This window comes from Anolis sagrei, chromosome 2 (genome assembly GCF_037176765.1).
Source record: "Anolis sagrei isolate rAnoSag1 chromosome 2, rAnoSag1.mat, whole genome shotgun sequence".
In the NCBI taxonomy this organism is placed as follows: Eukaryota; Metazoa; Chordata; class Lepidosauria; order Squamata; family Dactyloidae; genus Anolis; species Anolis sagrei.
The window spans coordinates 18,879,354-18,893,391 of NC_090022.1; the positions used below are offsets into that span (position 1 = coordinate 18,879,354).

General features: G+C 45.4%; 1 protein-coding gene across 1 annotated transcript; it reads right to left on the minus strand.

Annotated features, from left to right (window-relative positions):
• Positions 1–778: 778 nt before the first annotated feature.
• Positions 779–12,980, minus strand: LOC132765240 (zinc finger protein 420-like). Its single transcript, XM_060759474.2, has 5 exons — positions 12,812–12,980; positions 6,885–6,975; positions 4,975–5,040; positions 3,313–3,436; positions 779–3,077 (listed from the first exon to the last, which is right to left on the minus strand). The coding sequence occupies exons 2-5, from the start codon at positions 6,966–6,968 to the stop codon at positions 865–867; spliced, it is 2,487 nt and encodes an 828-aa protein (XP_060615457.2). The 5' UTR covers positions 6,969–6,975; positions 12,812–12,980; the 3' UTR covers positions 779–864.
• Positions 12,981–14,038: the final 1,058 nt, after the last annotated feature.

Here is a 14,038-nt window from a genome sequence, read left to right on the forward strand (position 1 = left end):
ACCTGCCCCCTCTCTCTTACTAATGCCCAATATGAATTTTGAGTTATCGAATGTATATCAAGTACCTGGTTATTATATGTTTTAAATGTTTTTGTATGTATTGGTTATTATATGTTTTAATGGTTTTTGTATTGTATTGATTTTATATTGATTTTATAATGCTTTTTAACATGTTTTAATTGTATATTGTGGATTGTTATGGCATCAGATTGCTGCCAGTTTGTAAGCTGCCTTGAGTCACCTTCGGGCTTGAAAAAGGCAGGATAGAAATATCATAAATAAATAAATAAATACCGGGTATTAGGGGCAAAACAAACCATTTTGCCAGGTTTTTTTTTTCATGTCTTAGAGAGGATTAGCATAGCAGGTTAAACCACTAAACTGCAGAAAATCCTGCTGATTTGGCAGTTCAAGCCCAGGTTGGGGTGAGTGCCTGCCATGAGTCCAAGCTTCTGCTCACCGAGCAGATCAAAAACAGAAATGTGAGTAGATAAATAGGTACTGCGTTAAGCAGAGAGGTAATAAAAGGTGCCCATAAGGACATGCTGGTGATTCAATCAGGAGGCTGTCTACAGATGAGAAAAGTTCCTTGGCATGGAAGATGGAGCGACAGCGCACACACACACACACACGCACACACACACACACCATGGCTGGAGTCAAGCTCAGCCTCCAGATGCCGGAAATAGAAAAAGATGGGAAAGCCTTTACCACTGTTTATGTATTGTCTGTCCTTGTTAGTTGTATAGTGGCACTGAATGTTTGCCATATATGTGTTCTGTAATCCACCCTGAGTCCCGTCGCGGAGATAGAGCGGAATATAAATAAAGTATATTACAGAAGTTATTTTTTCACTCCATGCATTTAAAGAGTCTCTTTCTTTTTGTGAGTTTTTTGATGCTTCCAAAGGTTTCCTCTCTGATTGAAGCTCTTGCCACACTCCTGGCATTTGTAGGGCTTTTCCCCACTGTGAATCCTTTCATGCGCGGTAAGGTGTGAGCTTGTGCTAAAGCTCTTGCCACACTTCGCACATGAGTAAGGCTTCTCCCCGGTATGAGTTCTGTGATGATGTCGAAGGTGTTCTTTCTTACTGAAGCACTTTCCACACTCCGGGCATTTGTGGGGTTTCTCCCCAGTGTGAATTCGTTCATGCTTCAGAAGCGTCCCACTATCACCGAAGCACTTTCCGCACTCCATACATTTATATGGTTTCTCCCCTGTGTGGGTTCTTTGGTGCTTAGTAAGCGATCCACTCAGATTGAAGCGCTTTCCGCACTCCATGCATTTATACGGCTTCTCTCCTGTGTGAATTCTTTCATGCACCGTTAGTGATCTACTATCACTAAAACTTTTCCCACACTCTGTGCATTTGTACGGCCTCTCTCCCGTATGCGTTCTTTTGTGTTGTCTAAGGTCCCCGTTCTGGCTGAAACTTTTCCCGCACTCCTGGCATTTATAAGGTTTCTCCCCTGTGTGCGTTCTTTCGTGCTGCCTGAGGTGCCCATTTTGACTGAAGCTCTTTCCACAAGTTGTGCATTTGTATGGTTTCTCCCCTGTGTGAGTCCTTTGATGCTTTGTAAGCGATCCGCTGTCACTGAAACTCCTTCCACAATCTGTGCACTCGAAGGGCTTCTCTCCCGTATGAGTTCTCTCGTGGTTCATGAGGTGCTCTTTCCGAATGAAGTTCTTTCCGCACTTCATACACTTGTATGGCTTCTCACTCGTGTGGGTTCTTTCATGCACAGTAAGCGATCCACTACTGCTTAAGCTCTTCCCGCATATCGTGCATGTGTACGGTTTCTCCCCAGTGTGACTCCTTTCATGCACGATAAGATATGTGCTGACGCTAAAGCTCTTTCCGCATTCCTTACATTTATACGGCTTCTCCTCTGTGTGCAGTCGCTGATGTATTGTAAGTGATCCGCTGTCACTGAAGCTCTTTCCACAGTCCTTGCATTTAAACAGTTTTTCTCCAGTATGGGTTATCTGATGCTTCTTAAGGTGCCTTTTCTGACCAAAGCGCTTGCCACATTCTGTACATTGATACGGCTTTTCCCCAGTGTGAGTCCTCTCATGCACAGCAAGCGATCCGCTATCAGTGAAGTTCTTTCCACACTCCATACATCTATATGGTTTCTCCCCTGTGTGAGTTCTCTGGTGTTTAGTAAGTGATCCACGGACGCTGAAGCTCCGTCCGCACTCCTTACACTGATATGGTTTCTCTCCTGTGTGAATTCGTTCATGAACTGCCAGCGATCGACTCTCACTGAAGTTTTTCCCACACTCCATGCATTTGTACAGCTTCTCTCCTGTGTGAGTTCGTTCGTGCTGCCTAAGGTCTCCGTTCTGACTGAAGCTCTTGCCGCACTCCTTGCAGGCGTATGGCTTTTCCCCTGTGTGCGTTCGCTGATGTTGCCTGAGGTGCCCGTTCTGACAGAAGCTTTTCCCACAATCCAGGCACTTATATGGTTTCTCCCCTGTGTGCGTTCTTTGATGCACAGTAAGCGATCCACTATCACCAAAACTTTTGCCACACTCGGTGCACCCATACGGTTTCTCTCCTGTGTGAGTTCTGTGATGCTTTGTAAGATGCTCCTTCCGACCAAAGCTCTTGTCACAATCAGTGCATTTATACAATTTCTCCCCTGTATGAATTCTCCGATGGACAGCAAGTGATCTGCTACTGCCTAAGTTCTTTTCACACACCTTACATTTATATATCTTCTTCCCTGTGTGAGATGCTCCATCTGTACTAACGTCCTTTTCACACTCAACATCCTTATTACATGTCCTTTCCTCTTCAAGTGCTGTAACGTTTGAGCTTGTACTAGAGATCTTTTCACAGTCCACACATTTATATGGCTTCTCCTCTGTATGAATTTCTTCATGTATGGTAAGTTCTGACGTCACACGGGCATTCTTTCCACACAGGATACATTTAGCTTTTTTCACTCCCCTCTTATACCCTTCACGCCGGGAAAGTAGTCTCTCACTAAAAGGCTTTCCAGAGTCTTTGCCATCATCATGCTTGCTGTTCTGCGCTGGGTGCTGATACTTCTCATTGTCCCAATCACCATCTAATTTATGGAATGAAAAGAACAACAACATCCTGTAAGAGTTCTGGGCAACAATTCAGCATCTTACCAGAAATTTATTTTATTTATTTATTTAAAACATTTATATTCTGCCCTTCTCACCCCGAAGGGGACTCAGGGTGGAGCACAGCATATACACGGCATGTATCTCTCAGCCTTCTATTCTTCAAGGTAAACATACAGTGGCAAATCTCCATCAGAGAAAACACGCTCTTACCCAGAGAGGCTACAATCTCATAGTTGTCCAGCATGACTTCTTTGTAGAGAGCCTTTTGGCCTGGATCCAGGAGAGCCCATTCTTCCTCAGAGAAATACACAGCAACCTGCTTAAAGAACTTCAGCTGTAGAAAAAAAGGGAGTAAAATATATTAAAAAGTTGCTTCCTATTCATGTAACAGTTATATTTGTGAATGGTGATAATAATAATAACAACAACAACACTATTTATATTTCACCCTTCCCTCCGAGAGGACTCAAGTAGATTACAGTATAGAAACAGACACAGGGAAATATTCAATGCCTTGCTACAATGAAATGCAATTACATACAAATACACAGGCAAAGGCTTCTCCTTTCATTTCTGGCTCTGGAGGTGGTGCTCATCTCCGGCTCTGGAGGAGACACTCATTTCCATTTCCAAGCCGAGGATCATGCATTGTCCGTAGACACCTCCTGGTCATGTGGCCGGTATGACTAAATGGAGTGTCTTTTTGCCTTTCCTGTCAAGGTGGTACCTATTGATCTACTCACATTTGCATGTTTTTGAACTGCTAGGTTGGCAGGAGCTAGGGCTAACAGCGGGAGCTCGCCCCATCCCAAGGATTCGAACTGCCAAGTTTAACCCATTGCACCAACCATGGCCCAATGGTATCTTTAGGTGCTATTTCATTTCCATGGAATCAGAGAATTGGAAAAGCCATCCCCAAGGGCCATCCAGTCCAACCACATTCTGCCAAGTGACAACTCAGAATCAAAGCATCCCCAACAAATGGCCAAACAGCCTCTGTTTAAAAACCATTAGAGGAGACCCTTCTACATTCCCAGGCTCTTACCATCAGGAAGTTCTTCCTAAAGTTTAAGTGGAATCTCTTTTTCTGCAATTTGAAATCTGCTTTCTATTTTCCTTGGAGCTCCCAGTGAAACAGCAGGTTAAACAACAGGTTAAACTCTAAAATTACAACAGCAAAACAGCAGAGAGGAAACAACCAGGCACATCTTAACACCTCTCAACAAAAGATTTCCCAGGCTCAGCCAGGCCTTCAAATGCTAATGAAGGTGGTCAGTTGAAACATTCACACCTAGCTCCAGCAGAGAAGAGCTCTTTGCCCCACCCCAGCCATTCCACAGATATATAAACCCATTGTCCTAATTCCAACAGACCTCACTACCTCTGAGGATGCTTGCCATAGATGCAGGCGAAACGTCATGGAAAAAATGCCTCTAGAACATGGCCATATAGCCCGAAAAAACCCACAAGAACGTAGCAGGTTAAACTGCTGAGCAACTGAACTTGCTGACCAAAAGGTCGGTGGTTCAAACCTGGGGTGTGGGGTGAGCTCTCGCTGTTAGCCCCAGCTTCTGCCAACCTAGCAGTTCGAAAACATGCAAATGTGAGTAGATTAATAGGAACCACTTCGCCGGGATGGTGATGATACTCCATGCAGTCATGCCAGCCACATGGCCTATGAGATGTCTATGGACAATGCCAGCTCTTTGGCTTAGAAATGGAGATGAGCACCAACCCCCAGATTTGAACACAATGAGACTTAATGTCAGGGGGAAACCTTTACCTTTGCCTACCTTTCTATTTTCCCTTCCCAACATAGAGGGAAGGACCTGAGTTATTCCCTTCCATCTCTCCGGGTGATCTTTTCCTTACCTGAGTCAATGTCAAAGCACCAAATTCAGCTCCAAATCCAAGAGGCAACGATTCAGAGTCTGCTTGCTGGGAAAACAAAGGAGGCATCAGTGTTTACATTCATGCACTTGAAAATGAAAAAGTCAAACATGAGTACAAACTGTTAAAGAAATGGCTCTCAAGTTGCTGTTGAAAGGGGAAAGGTCCAAATTTTATGCTTTGTACATTTTTCTATTTCATGACTTAATGAATACAAGCTGGCTATAGCTTTTTAAGGGAACTAAACTCCTGTCTTCTCAGTCTTCAAAAATCATTAAATTTGTGATGCTATGAACCCTTGCCAGGGCAGTTTATAATGACAAAATAGGGGAATTAACATTTTGATCATATAGGTTCTTGTGGGTTTTTTTGGGCTATAGGGCCATGTTCTAGAGGCATTTCTCCTGACGTTTCGCCTGCATCTATGGCAAGCATCCTCAGAGGTAGTGAGGTCTGTTGGAAATAGGACAATGGGGTTATATATCTGTGGAATGGCTGGGGTGGGGCAAAGAGCTCTTCCTTGCTAGAGCTAGGTGTGAATGTTTCAACTGACCTTGATCATATGTTTGTATGATCATGCCTCTTCGAATTCTACAGCACTGCTGGTCACAGCTGCCCTCCAGTTAGAGTGCTCAAGGACCAGGGCTTCCCAGTTCTCGGTGTCTATGCCACAGTTTTTAAGGTTGCCTTTAAGCCCATCTTTAAATCTCTTTTCATACCCACCAACATTACATTTCTCATTCTTGAGTTGGGAGTAGAGTAACTGCTTTGGGAGATGGTGATCGGGCATTCGGACAATGTGGCCAGTCCAGCGGAGTTGATATTGGAGAAGCATCGCTCCAATGCTGGTGGTCTTGCTTCTTCCAGCATGCTGACATTTGTCCGCCTGTCTTCCCAAGAGATTTGAAGGATTTTTCAGAGGCAACGCTGATAGAAACTACAATTATGAGTATGTAGAATTGTAGTTTGGTGAGGCACCAGAACTCTTTAGCAGGAAGTGCTAAAGATCTTGTAAAAGTAGAGTATCAAATATGCCATTGCACTGGGCCAGGACAGTTAAAGTGGGGTCAAACTGCAATCCCTCTATTATTTATTTGTTTGTTTACTGTATTTGTATACCACTCTTCCCAGCCCTTGGCAACTCAGGACGGTTTACAATGGCAATGATTCAATGCCAAAAAACACCATAAAACATTTAAAAACATTAACACATAATGGGTTGTTGTAGGTTTTTTTGGGCTATATGGCCATGGTCTAGAGGCATTCTCTCCTGACGTTTCGCCTACATCTATGGCAAGCATTCTCAGAGGTATGCTTGCCATAGATGCAGAAACGTCAGGAGAGAATGCCTCTAGACCATGGCCATATAGCCCGAAAAAACCTACAACAACCCAGTGATTCCGACCATGAAAGCCTTCGACAATACATTAACACATAATATAAAACAATAACAAGAATATTAAAAACATAGTGTAGATGCACCCATATCTACTCAAGATCACTGAATATGTCTTCCGGGCTGAGCTGGGATTCAAACCCAGAATCCTAGGGTATATCTACACTGTAGAATGAATGCAGTTTGAGGCCACTAACTGCTATGGCTCAGGGCTATGGAATCTCAGAAGTTGTAGTTTGACAAGGTCTTAGCCTTCTCTGCCCAGTTGCTGGTGCCTCATTAAAATACAACTCCAAGGACTGCAGAGTATTGACCCATAGCAGTCAAAGTAAGGTTAAACTGTATTAAATGTACAGTGTAGAAGCACTCCTTGTCCCAGCACTCCTATCACTACACCAAACTAGCTGGGTTTTAACATAATTTTCAAGAAGGTTGATAAAGGAATACGAGGAAAACTCTACATTTGAAAAGCTGTTTATCCCAAAGCCTGGCCCACCTTATCATTCCATAGGTTGCGTACCGTGCCCACTGCCATTTTGCCTTCTTTGCAGCCGAGTTGTATCAGGATGTGCTTCTGCATGGCTGATCTAGAGGAGAAACAGTGAAAGATCCAGGATGAGAAGAAGCAGACAACAAAACTGGAGTAAAAACAGAAAGGAGAAGGGAGGGAGATCCCTTCAGGTCATGGATGGAGATGTTGGGAAGAGAGGATGCAAAACATACAGTATGAACCTATCTCTGCAGCACTGCTGGTCACAGCTGGCCTCCAGTTAAAGTACTCAAGGGCCAGGGCTTCCCAGTTCTCAGTGTGTATGCAACAGTTTTTAACGTTGGCTTTAAGCCCATCTTTAAATCTCTTTTGCTGTCCACCAACATTACATTTCTTGTTCTTGAGTTGGGAATATAGTAACTGCTTTGGAAGACGGTGATCGGGCATTCGGACAACGGGGCCAGTCCAGCGGAGTTGATGGCGTAGGGGCATTGTTTCAATCCTGGTGGTTTTTGCGTCTTACAGCAGGCTGACATTTGTTTGCTTGTCTTCCCATGAGATTTGCAGGATTTTTCGGAGGCAACGCTGATGGAATCGTCGAAGGCTTTAATGACCGGAATCACTGGGTTGTTGTAGGTTTTTTCGAGCTATATGGCCATGTTCTAGAGGCATTTTCTCCTGACGTTTCGCTTGCATCTATGGCAAGCATCCTCAAAGGTAGTGAGGATGCTTGCCATAGATACAGGCGAAATGTCAGGAAAAAATGCCTCTAGAACATGGCCATATAGCCTGAAAAAACCTACAACAACCCGCTGATGGAATCGTTCCAGGAGTAAAATGTGACATCTGTAGACAGTCCATGTTTCGCAGGGTTGACAGGTCAATAGCTTTATAAACAAGCACCTTGGTCTCCCTACGGATGTCCTGGTCCTCAAACAATCTCTGCTTCTGAAGCAGACAGTATATTAGTTGTGCTGCCCTGATGAAAACATATCTGGAAATGTAACACCCAGTTCCAATGTACTTTTGCTTTATTGTTTGGTGCCTGAGAAACAGAGCAGCAAATGAAAGATACTTGTACCTTTCCAATCTAAATCCTATGGAGACAGGACTCATTCACGCATGCATCTACACCAGGCATGGTCAAACTTTGGCCCTCCAGGTGTTTTGGATTTCAACACCCACAATTCATGCTCCTCCCCAGTAGCATTTTGGCCATCTTCCGACCTGGGAGTCCCATCTTCCAATGGCATACCGACATATCTCTGGTTGTACTGGTCCATTTAGTTTTCTTGGCAAGGATACTGGAGTGGTTTGCCATTGCCTTCCCCAGGGGAGGGGGAGGAGCAGAGGATAAGGGGGAGGAGCAGAGGATAAGTTCAACTAGCCCCAGATACTGGGGAGGAGCAGAGGATAAGTTCAACTAGCCCCAGATGTGATGACGCAGCTAGCTCAAAGCCGAAAGGAAGGCTAGTGGCCGACGGTACTGGAGGCGAACGACGAATCCGATGTTCTAAAGATCAACACACCATAGGAACCTGGAATGTAAGATCTATGAGCCAGGGCAAATTGGATGTTGTTATTGGTGAGATGTCAAGACTAAAGATAGACATTCTGGGGGTCAGCGAACTGAAATGGACTGGAATGGGCCATTTCACATCAGATGACCACCAGATCTACTACTGCGGACAAGAGGAACATCGAAGAAATGGAGTAGCCTTCATAATTAATAAGAAATTCGCTAAAGCGGTGCTTGGATACAACCCAAAAAATGACAGAATGATCTCAATTCGAGTGCAAGGAAAGCCTTTCAACATCACAGTGATCCAAATATACGCCCCAACCACAGCTGCTGAAGAAGCAGAAGTAGATCAGTTCTATGAGGATCTGCAGGACCTACTGGATAATATTTATTTATTTATTTATTTCATTCACTTATACCCCGCCCTTCTCACCCCGAAGGGGACCCAGGGCGGCTTACAGGGAGGGCACAATTAGATGCCCAAACATACAAACAAGTAATCCAAAAAAAAAAAAAAATATAACAATTCAGCAATTAGATTAAAACATTAATACATAGTAAAATCATAAAACCTAAAACAATCTCATGTCAGAGTCCATATATCAGAGTCCATACATCCGTTCTACTCCGTTTGTCCTTGTCTATCGCCAGGTCCTTGAGTTAGTTATCAGAGTGACCAAAAGCTTGGTCCCACATCCAGGTCTTTAGTTTTTTCCTAAATGCTAGGAGGGAAGTCGCCGATCTAATCTCCCCGGGGAGTGAGTTCCACAGGCGGGGGGCCGCCACTGAGAAGGCCCTGGTCCTCGTCCCCGCCAGCCTCGCTTGTGAGACTGGCGGGGTCGAGAGCAGGGCCTCCTCAGAAGATCTTAAACTTCGAGGTGGGACGTAGAGGGAGATCCGTTCGGACAAATACACTGGGCCGGAACCGTATAGGGTTTTATAGGTCAAAACCAGCACTTTAAATTCTGCTCGGACTTGGATCGGCAGCCAGTGGAGCTGACGCAGCAGGGGGGTGGTGTGCTCCCTGTACGTCGCTCCGTACACCAAAAAGAGACATTATTTTCATTACAGGAGACTGGAATGCCAAGGTGGGAAGTCAAATGACAACTGGGATCACAGGCAAGCATGGTCTGGGAGAACAAAATGAAGCGGGACGCAGGCTGATAGAATTCTGCCAGGAAAACTCGCTGTGTATAACGAATACTCTCTTCCAACAACCTAAAAGACGGCTTTATACATGGACCTCACCAGATGGTCAACACCGAAATCAGATTGACTACATCCTTTGCAGCCAAAGGTGGCGGACATCCATCCAGTCGGTGAAAACAAGACCTGGGGCTGACTGTAGCTCAGATCACGAACTTCTTATTGCCCAATTTAGAATAAAACTAAAGAGATCAGGGAAAATACACAGACCAGTTAGATATGATCTCACTAACATTCCTAGCGAATATACAGTGGAAGTGAAGAACAGATTTGAAGGACTAGATTTAGTAAACAGAGTCCCAGAAGAACTATGGACAGAAGTCCGAGACATTGTTCAGGAGGCGGCAACAAAGTATGTCCCAAAGAAAAAGAAAACCAAGAAGGCAAAATGGTTGTCTGCTGAGACACTGGAAGTAGCCCAAGAAAGGAGGAAAGCAAAAGGAAACAGTGAAAAGGGGAGATATGCCCAGTTAAATGCGCAATTCCAGAGGTTAGCCAGAAGAGATAAGGAACTATTTTTAAATAAGCAATGCATGGAAGTGGAAGAAGACAACAGAATAGGAAGGACAAGAGACCTCTTCCAGAAAATTAGAAACATTGGAGGTAAATTTCAGGCAAAAATTGGTATGATAAGAAACAAAGATGGCAGGGACCTAACAGAAGCTGAAGAGATCAAGAGAAGGTGGCGAGACTATACAGAAGATCTGTATAGGAAGGATAACAATATCGAGGATAGCTTTGACGGTGTGGTGAATGAATTAGAACCAGACATCCTGAGGAGTGAGGTTGAATGGGCCTTAAGAAGCATTGCTAACAACAAGGCAGCAGGAGATGATGGGATCCCAGCTGAACTGTTTAAAATCTTAAAAGATGATGCTGTCAAGGTGATGCATGCCATTTGCCAGCAAATATGGAAAACACAAGAATGGCCATCAGACTGGAAAAAATCAACTTATATCCCCATACCAAAAAAGGGAAATGCGAAAGACTGCTCAAACTTCCGTACAGTGGCCCTTATTTCTCATGCCAGTAAGGTAATGCTCAAGATCCTGCAAGGAAGACTCCAGCAATACATGGAGCGAGAGTTGCCAGATGTTCAAGCTGGGTTTAGAAAAGGCAGAGGAACGAGAGACCAGATTGCCAATATCCGCTGGATAATGGAGAAAGGCAGGGAGTTTCAGAAAAACATCTATTTCTGCTTCATTGACTATTCTAAAGCCTTTGACTGTGTGGATCATAATAAACTGTGGCAAGTTCTTGGTGGGATGGGCATCCCAAGCCACCTTGTCTCTCTCCTGAGGAATCTGTACAAGGACCAAGTAGCAACAGTCAGAACTGACCACGGAACAACAGACTGGTTCAAGATTGGGAAAGGCGTACGGCAAGGCTGCATCCTCTCACCCAACCTTTTTAACTTGTATGCAGAACACATCATGCGATGTGCGGGGCTGGATGAATGCAAAGCTGGGGTGAAAATTGCTGGAAGAAACATTAACAACCTCAGATATGCAGATGACACCACTCTGATGGCCGAAAGCGAGGAGGAGCTGAGGAGCCTTCTAATCAAGGCGAAAGAAGAAAGCGCAAAAGCCGGGTTGCAGCTAAACGTCAAAAAAACCAAGATTATGGCAACAAGAATGATTGACAACTGGGAAATAGAGGGAGAAACCGTGGAGGCCGTGACAGACTTTGTATTTCTAGGTGCAAAGATTACTGCAGATGCAGACTGTAGCCCGGAAATCAGAAGACGCTTCCTTCTTGGGAGGAGAGCAATGTCCAGTCTCGATAAAATAGTGAAGAGTAGAGACATCAGACTGGCAACAAAGATCCGCCTAGTCAAAGCCATGGTATTCCCTGTAGTCACCTACGGATGTGAGAGCTGGACCTTAGGGAAGGCTGAGCGAAGGAAGATCGATGCTTTTGAGCTGTGGTGTTGGAGGAAAGTGCTGAGAGTGCCTTGGACTGTGAGAAGATCCAACCAGTCCATCCTCCAGGAAATAAAGCCCAACTGCTCATTGGAGGGAAAGATACTAGAGACAAAGTTGAAGTACTTTGGCCACATCATGAGGAGACAGGAAAGCCTAGAGAAGACAATTATGCTGGGGAAAGCGGAAGGCAAAAGGAAGAGGGGCCGACCAAGGGCAAGATGGATGGATGGCATCCTTGAAGTGACTGGACTGACCTTGAGGGAGCTGGGGGTGGTAACGGCCGACAGGGAGCTCTGGCGTAGGCTGGTCCATGAGGTCACGAAGAGTCGGAGACGACTGAACGAATGAACAACAACACCCACAATTCATAGAATCATAGAGTTGGAAGAGACCTCATGGGCCATCCAGTCCAACCCCCTGCCAAGAAGTTGGAAAATCGCATTCAAAGCACTCCCAACAGATGGACATCCAGCTTCTGTTTAAAAGCCACCAAAGAAGGAGCCTCCACCACACTCCAGGGCAGAGAGTTCCACTGCTGAACGGCTCTCACAGTCAGGAAGTTCTTCCTAATGTTCAGATGGAATCTCCTTTCTTGTAGTTTGAAGCCATTGTTCCATTGCGTCCCAGTCTCCAGGGCAGCAGAAAACAAGCTTGCTCCCTCCTTCCTTTGACTTCCTTTCACATACCTATACATGGCTCTCTTCGTGTCTCCTCTCAGCCTTCTCTTCTTCAGGCCAAACATGCCCAGTTCTTAAACCGCTCCTCATAGGGCTTGTTCTCCAGACCCTTGATCATTTGGGTCACCCTCCTCTGGACTCATTCCAGCTGTTAGGAATTGTGGAAGTCCAAAATAACTGGAGGACCAAAGTTTGCCCATGCCTAGTCTACACCGTAGAATTAATGCTGTTTGGCTTCACTTTAATGGCAATGGCTCAGTGATGTGGAATGATGGGCATTGTAGTTTTGCAAGGTCTTCATCCTTCTCTGCCGAAGAGTGATAATAATGGACAGCCATGTCTTTCTCCATTTTCCTGTAAGTGAGGTTGTCTATTTTGTCCCAGTCCTGGGAGTGATAATAATGTCTCGCCAAACTACAACTTCCAGGATACCATAGCATTGAACCCTGCAGTTCAAGCAGAGCACAGTGCAGATGTTTCCCTTTGGGGAAAGGGAGAAGCTCTCTGCTTTTCCCCCCTCCTCTGGCACAAAACCTGCATTCAGCTGCATTGCAACAGAAGAACCCAAAATATATAACAATGTGTCGGCTGATTTCCTACCATAGAAGGAAGTCTAGCTGCAAGGATGGGGGATGAGTTGAAAAGGGACACTCCGACCTTCTTTTCTTTTTTTCCTGTCTTGCTCAGAAGCAATGCAAAAGCCCTCCTCCCAAGGCCACCAAGGCAAGGGGGGTGCCTTTGACCCTCCCAGGAAGGGGCGGAGAAGGCTCCCTAGTTCTCCTCCTGGTCAAAGTCCCTGGGTCTCTCTATCAAGCAGAGCTCTCTTCCATTAACCCAGTCCTTCCCAAACTCTAGCTGCAAAACATCAATACATTTATGGTGCTAGCTAGCCAGACTATACATCAAAGAGCATTCAAAACACAAGGCAGTAACCAAAGTGATTGCCAAGTTCATATTAAAAACAAAAGCCTTTCTTGCTGTGAATTTCCCCGGCTGTATGGCCATGTTCTAGAAGCATTCTCTCCTGACTTTTCACCCACATCTATGGCAGGCATCCTTATAGGTGTGCCCCCGGTGGCACAGTGGGTTAAACCCCTGTGCCGGCAGGACTGAAGACCGACAGGTCGCAGGTTCGAATCCGGGGAGAGGCGGATGAGCTCCCCCTATCAGCTCCAGCTCCTCATGAGAGAAGCCTCCCACAAGGATGATAAAAACATCAAATCATCCAGGTGTCCCCTGGGCAACGTCCTTGCAGACGGCCAATTCTCTCACACCAGAAGCGACTTGCAGTTTCTCAAGTCGCTCCTGACACGACAAAAAAAAATCCTTATAGGTTGAGCGGTCTGTTGGTAACTAGGCAAGTGAGGTTTATGTATCTGGGGAATGATGTCCAGGGTTGGAGAAAGACCTCTTGTCTGCTTGAGGCAAGTGTGAATGTTGCAACGGGCCTCCTTGATTAGCATTGAATAGCCTTGCAGCTTGGTTGCTTCCTGCTGGGGGAATCCTTTGTTGGGAGGTGATTAGTTGCCCCTGATTGTTTCTTGTCTGGAGTTCCCCTGTTTTTGAGTGTCGTTCTTTATTTACTGCCTTTCAAGCAGAAAGGTACATTTTCAAGGTGCAGGTAATGACCTATAAAGCCCGTAACGGTTCGGGCCCCGCCTATCTTCGCGAGCTCATCTCCATCTATGAACCGGTGCTAACTCTAAGATCCTTCGGGGAGGCCCTCCTCTTGCTCCCACCTCCGTCACAAGCATGGTTGGTGGGGATGAGAGAGAAGGCCTTCTCGGTGGTGGCCCCCCACTTCTGGAAGACCCTTCCAAGGAAAAT

Bases quoted from the DNA above. Each gene is read 5' to 3' on its own strand.
- LOC132765240 (XM_060759474.2), bottom strand. From the start codon at position 6,968: ATGCAGAAGCACATCCTGATACAACTCGGCTGCAAAGAAGGCAAAATG. The intron at 3,437-4,974 runs GTAAGGAAAAGA...TTTTTTCTACAG, and splicing joins GTGCTTTGACATTGACTCAG to CTGAAGTTCTTTAAGCAGGT. The intron at 3,078-3,312 runs GTAAGAGCGTGT...TCCATAAATTAG, and splicing joins TGAGATTGTAGCCTCTCTGG to ATGGTGATTGGGACAATGAG.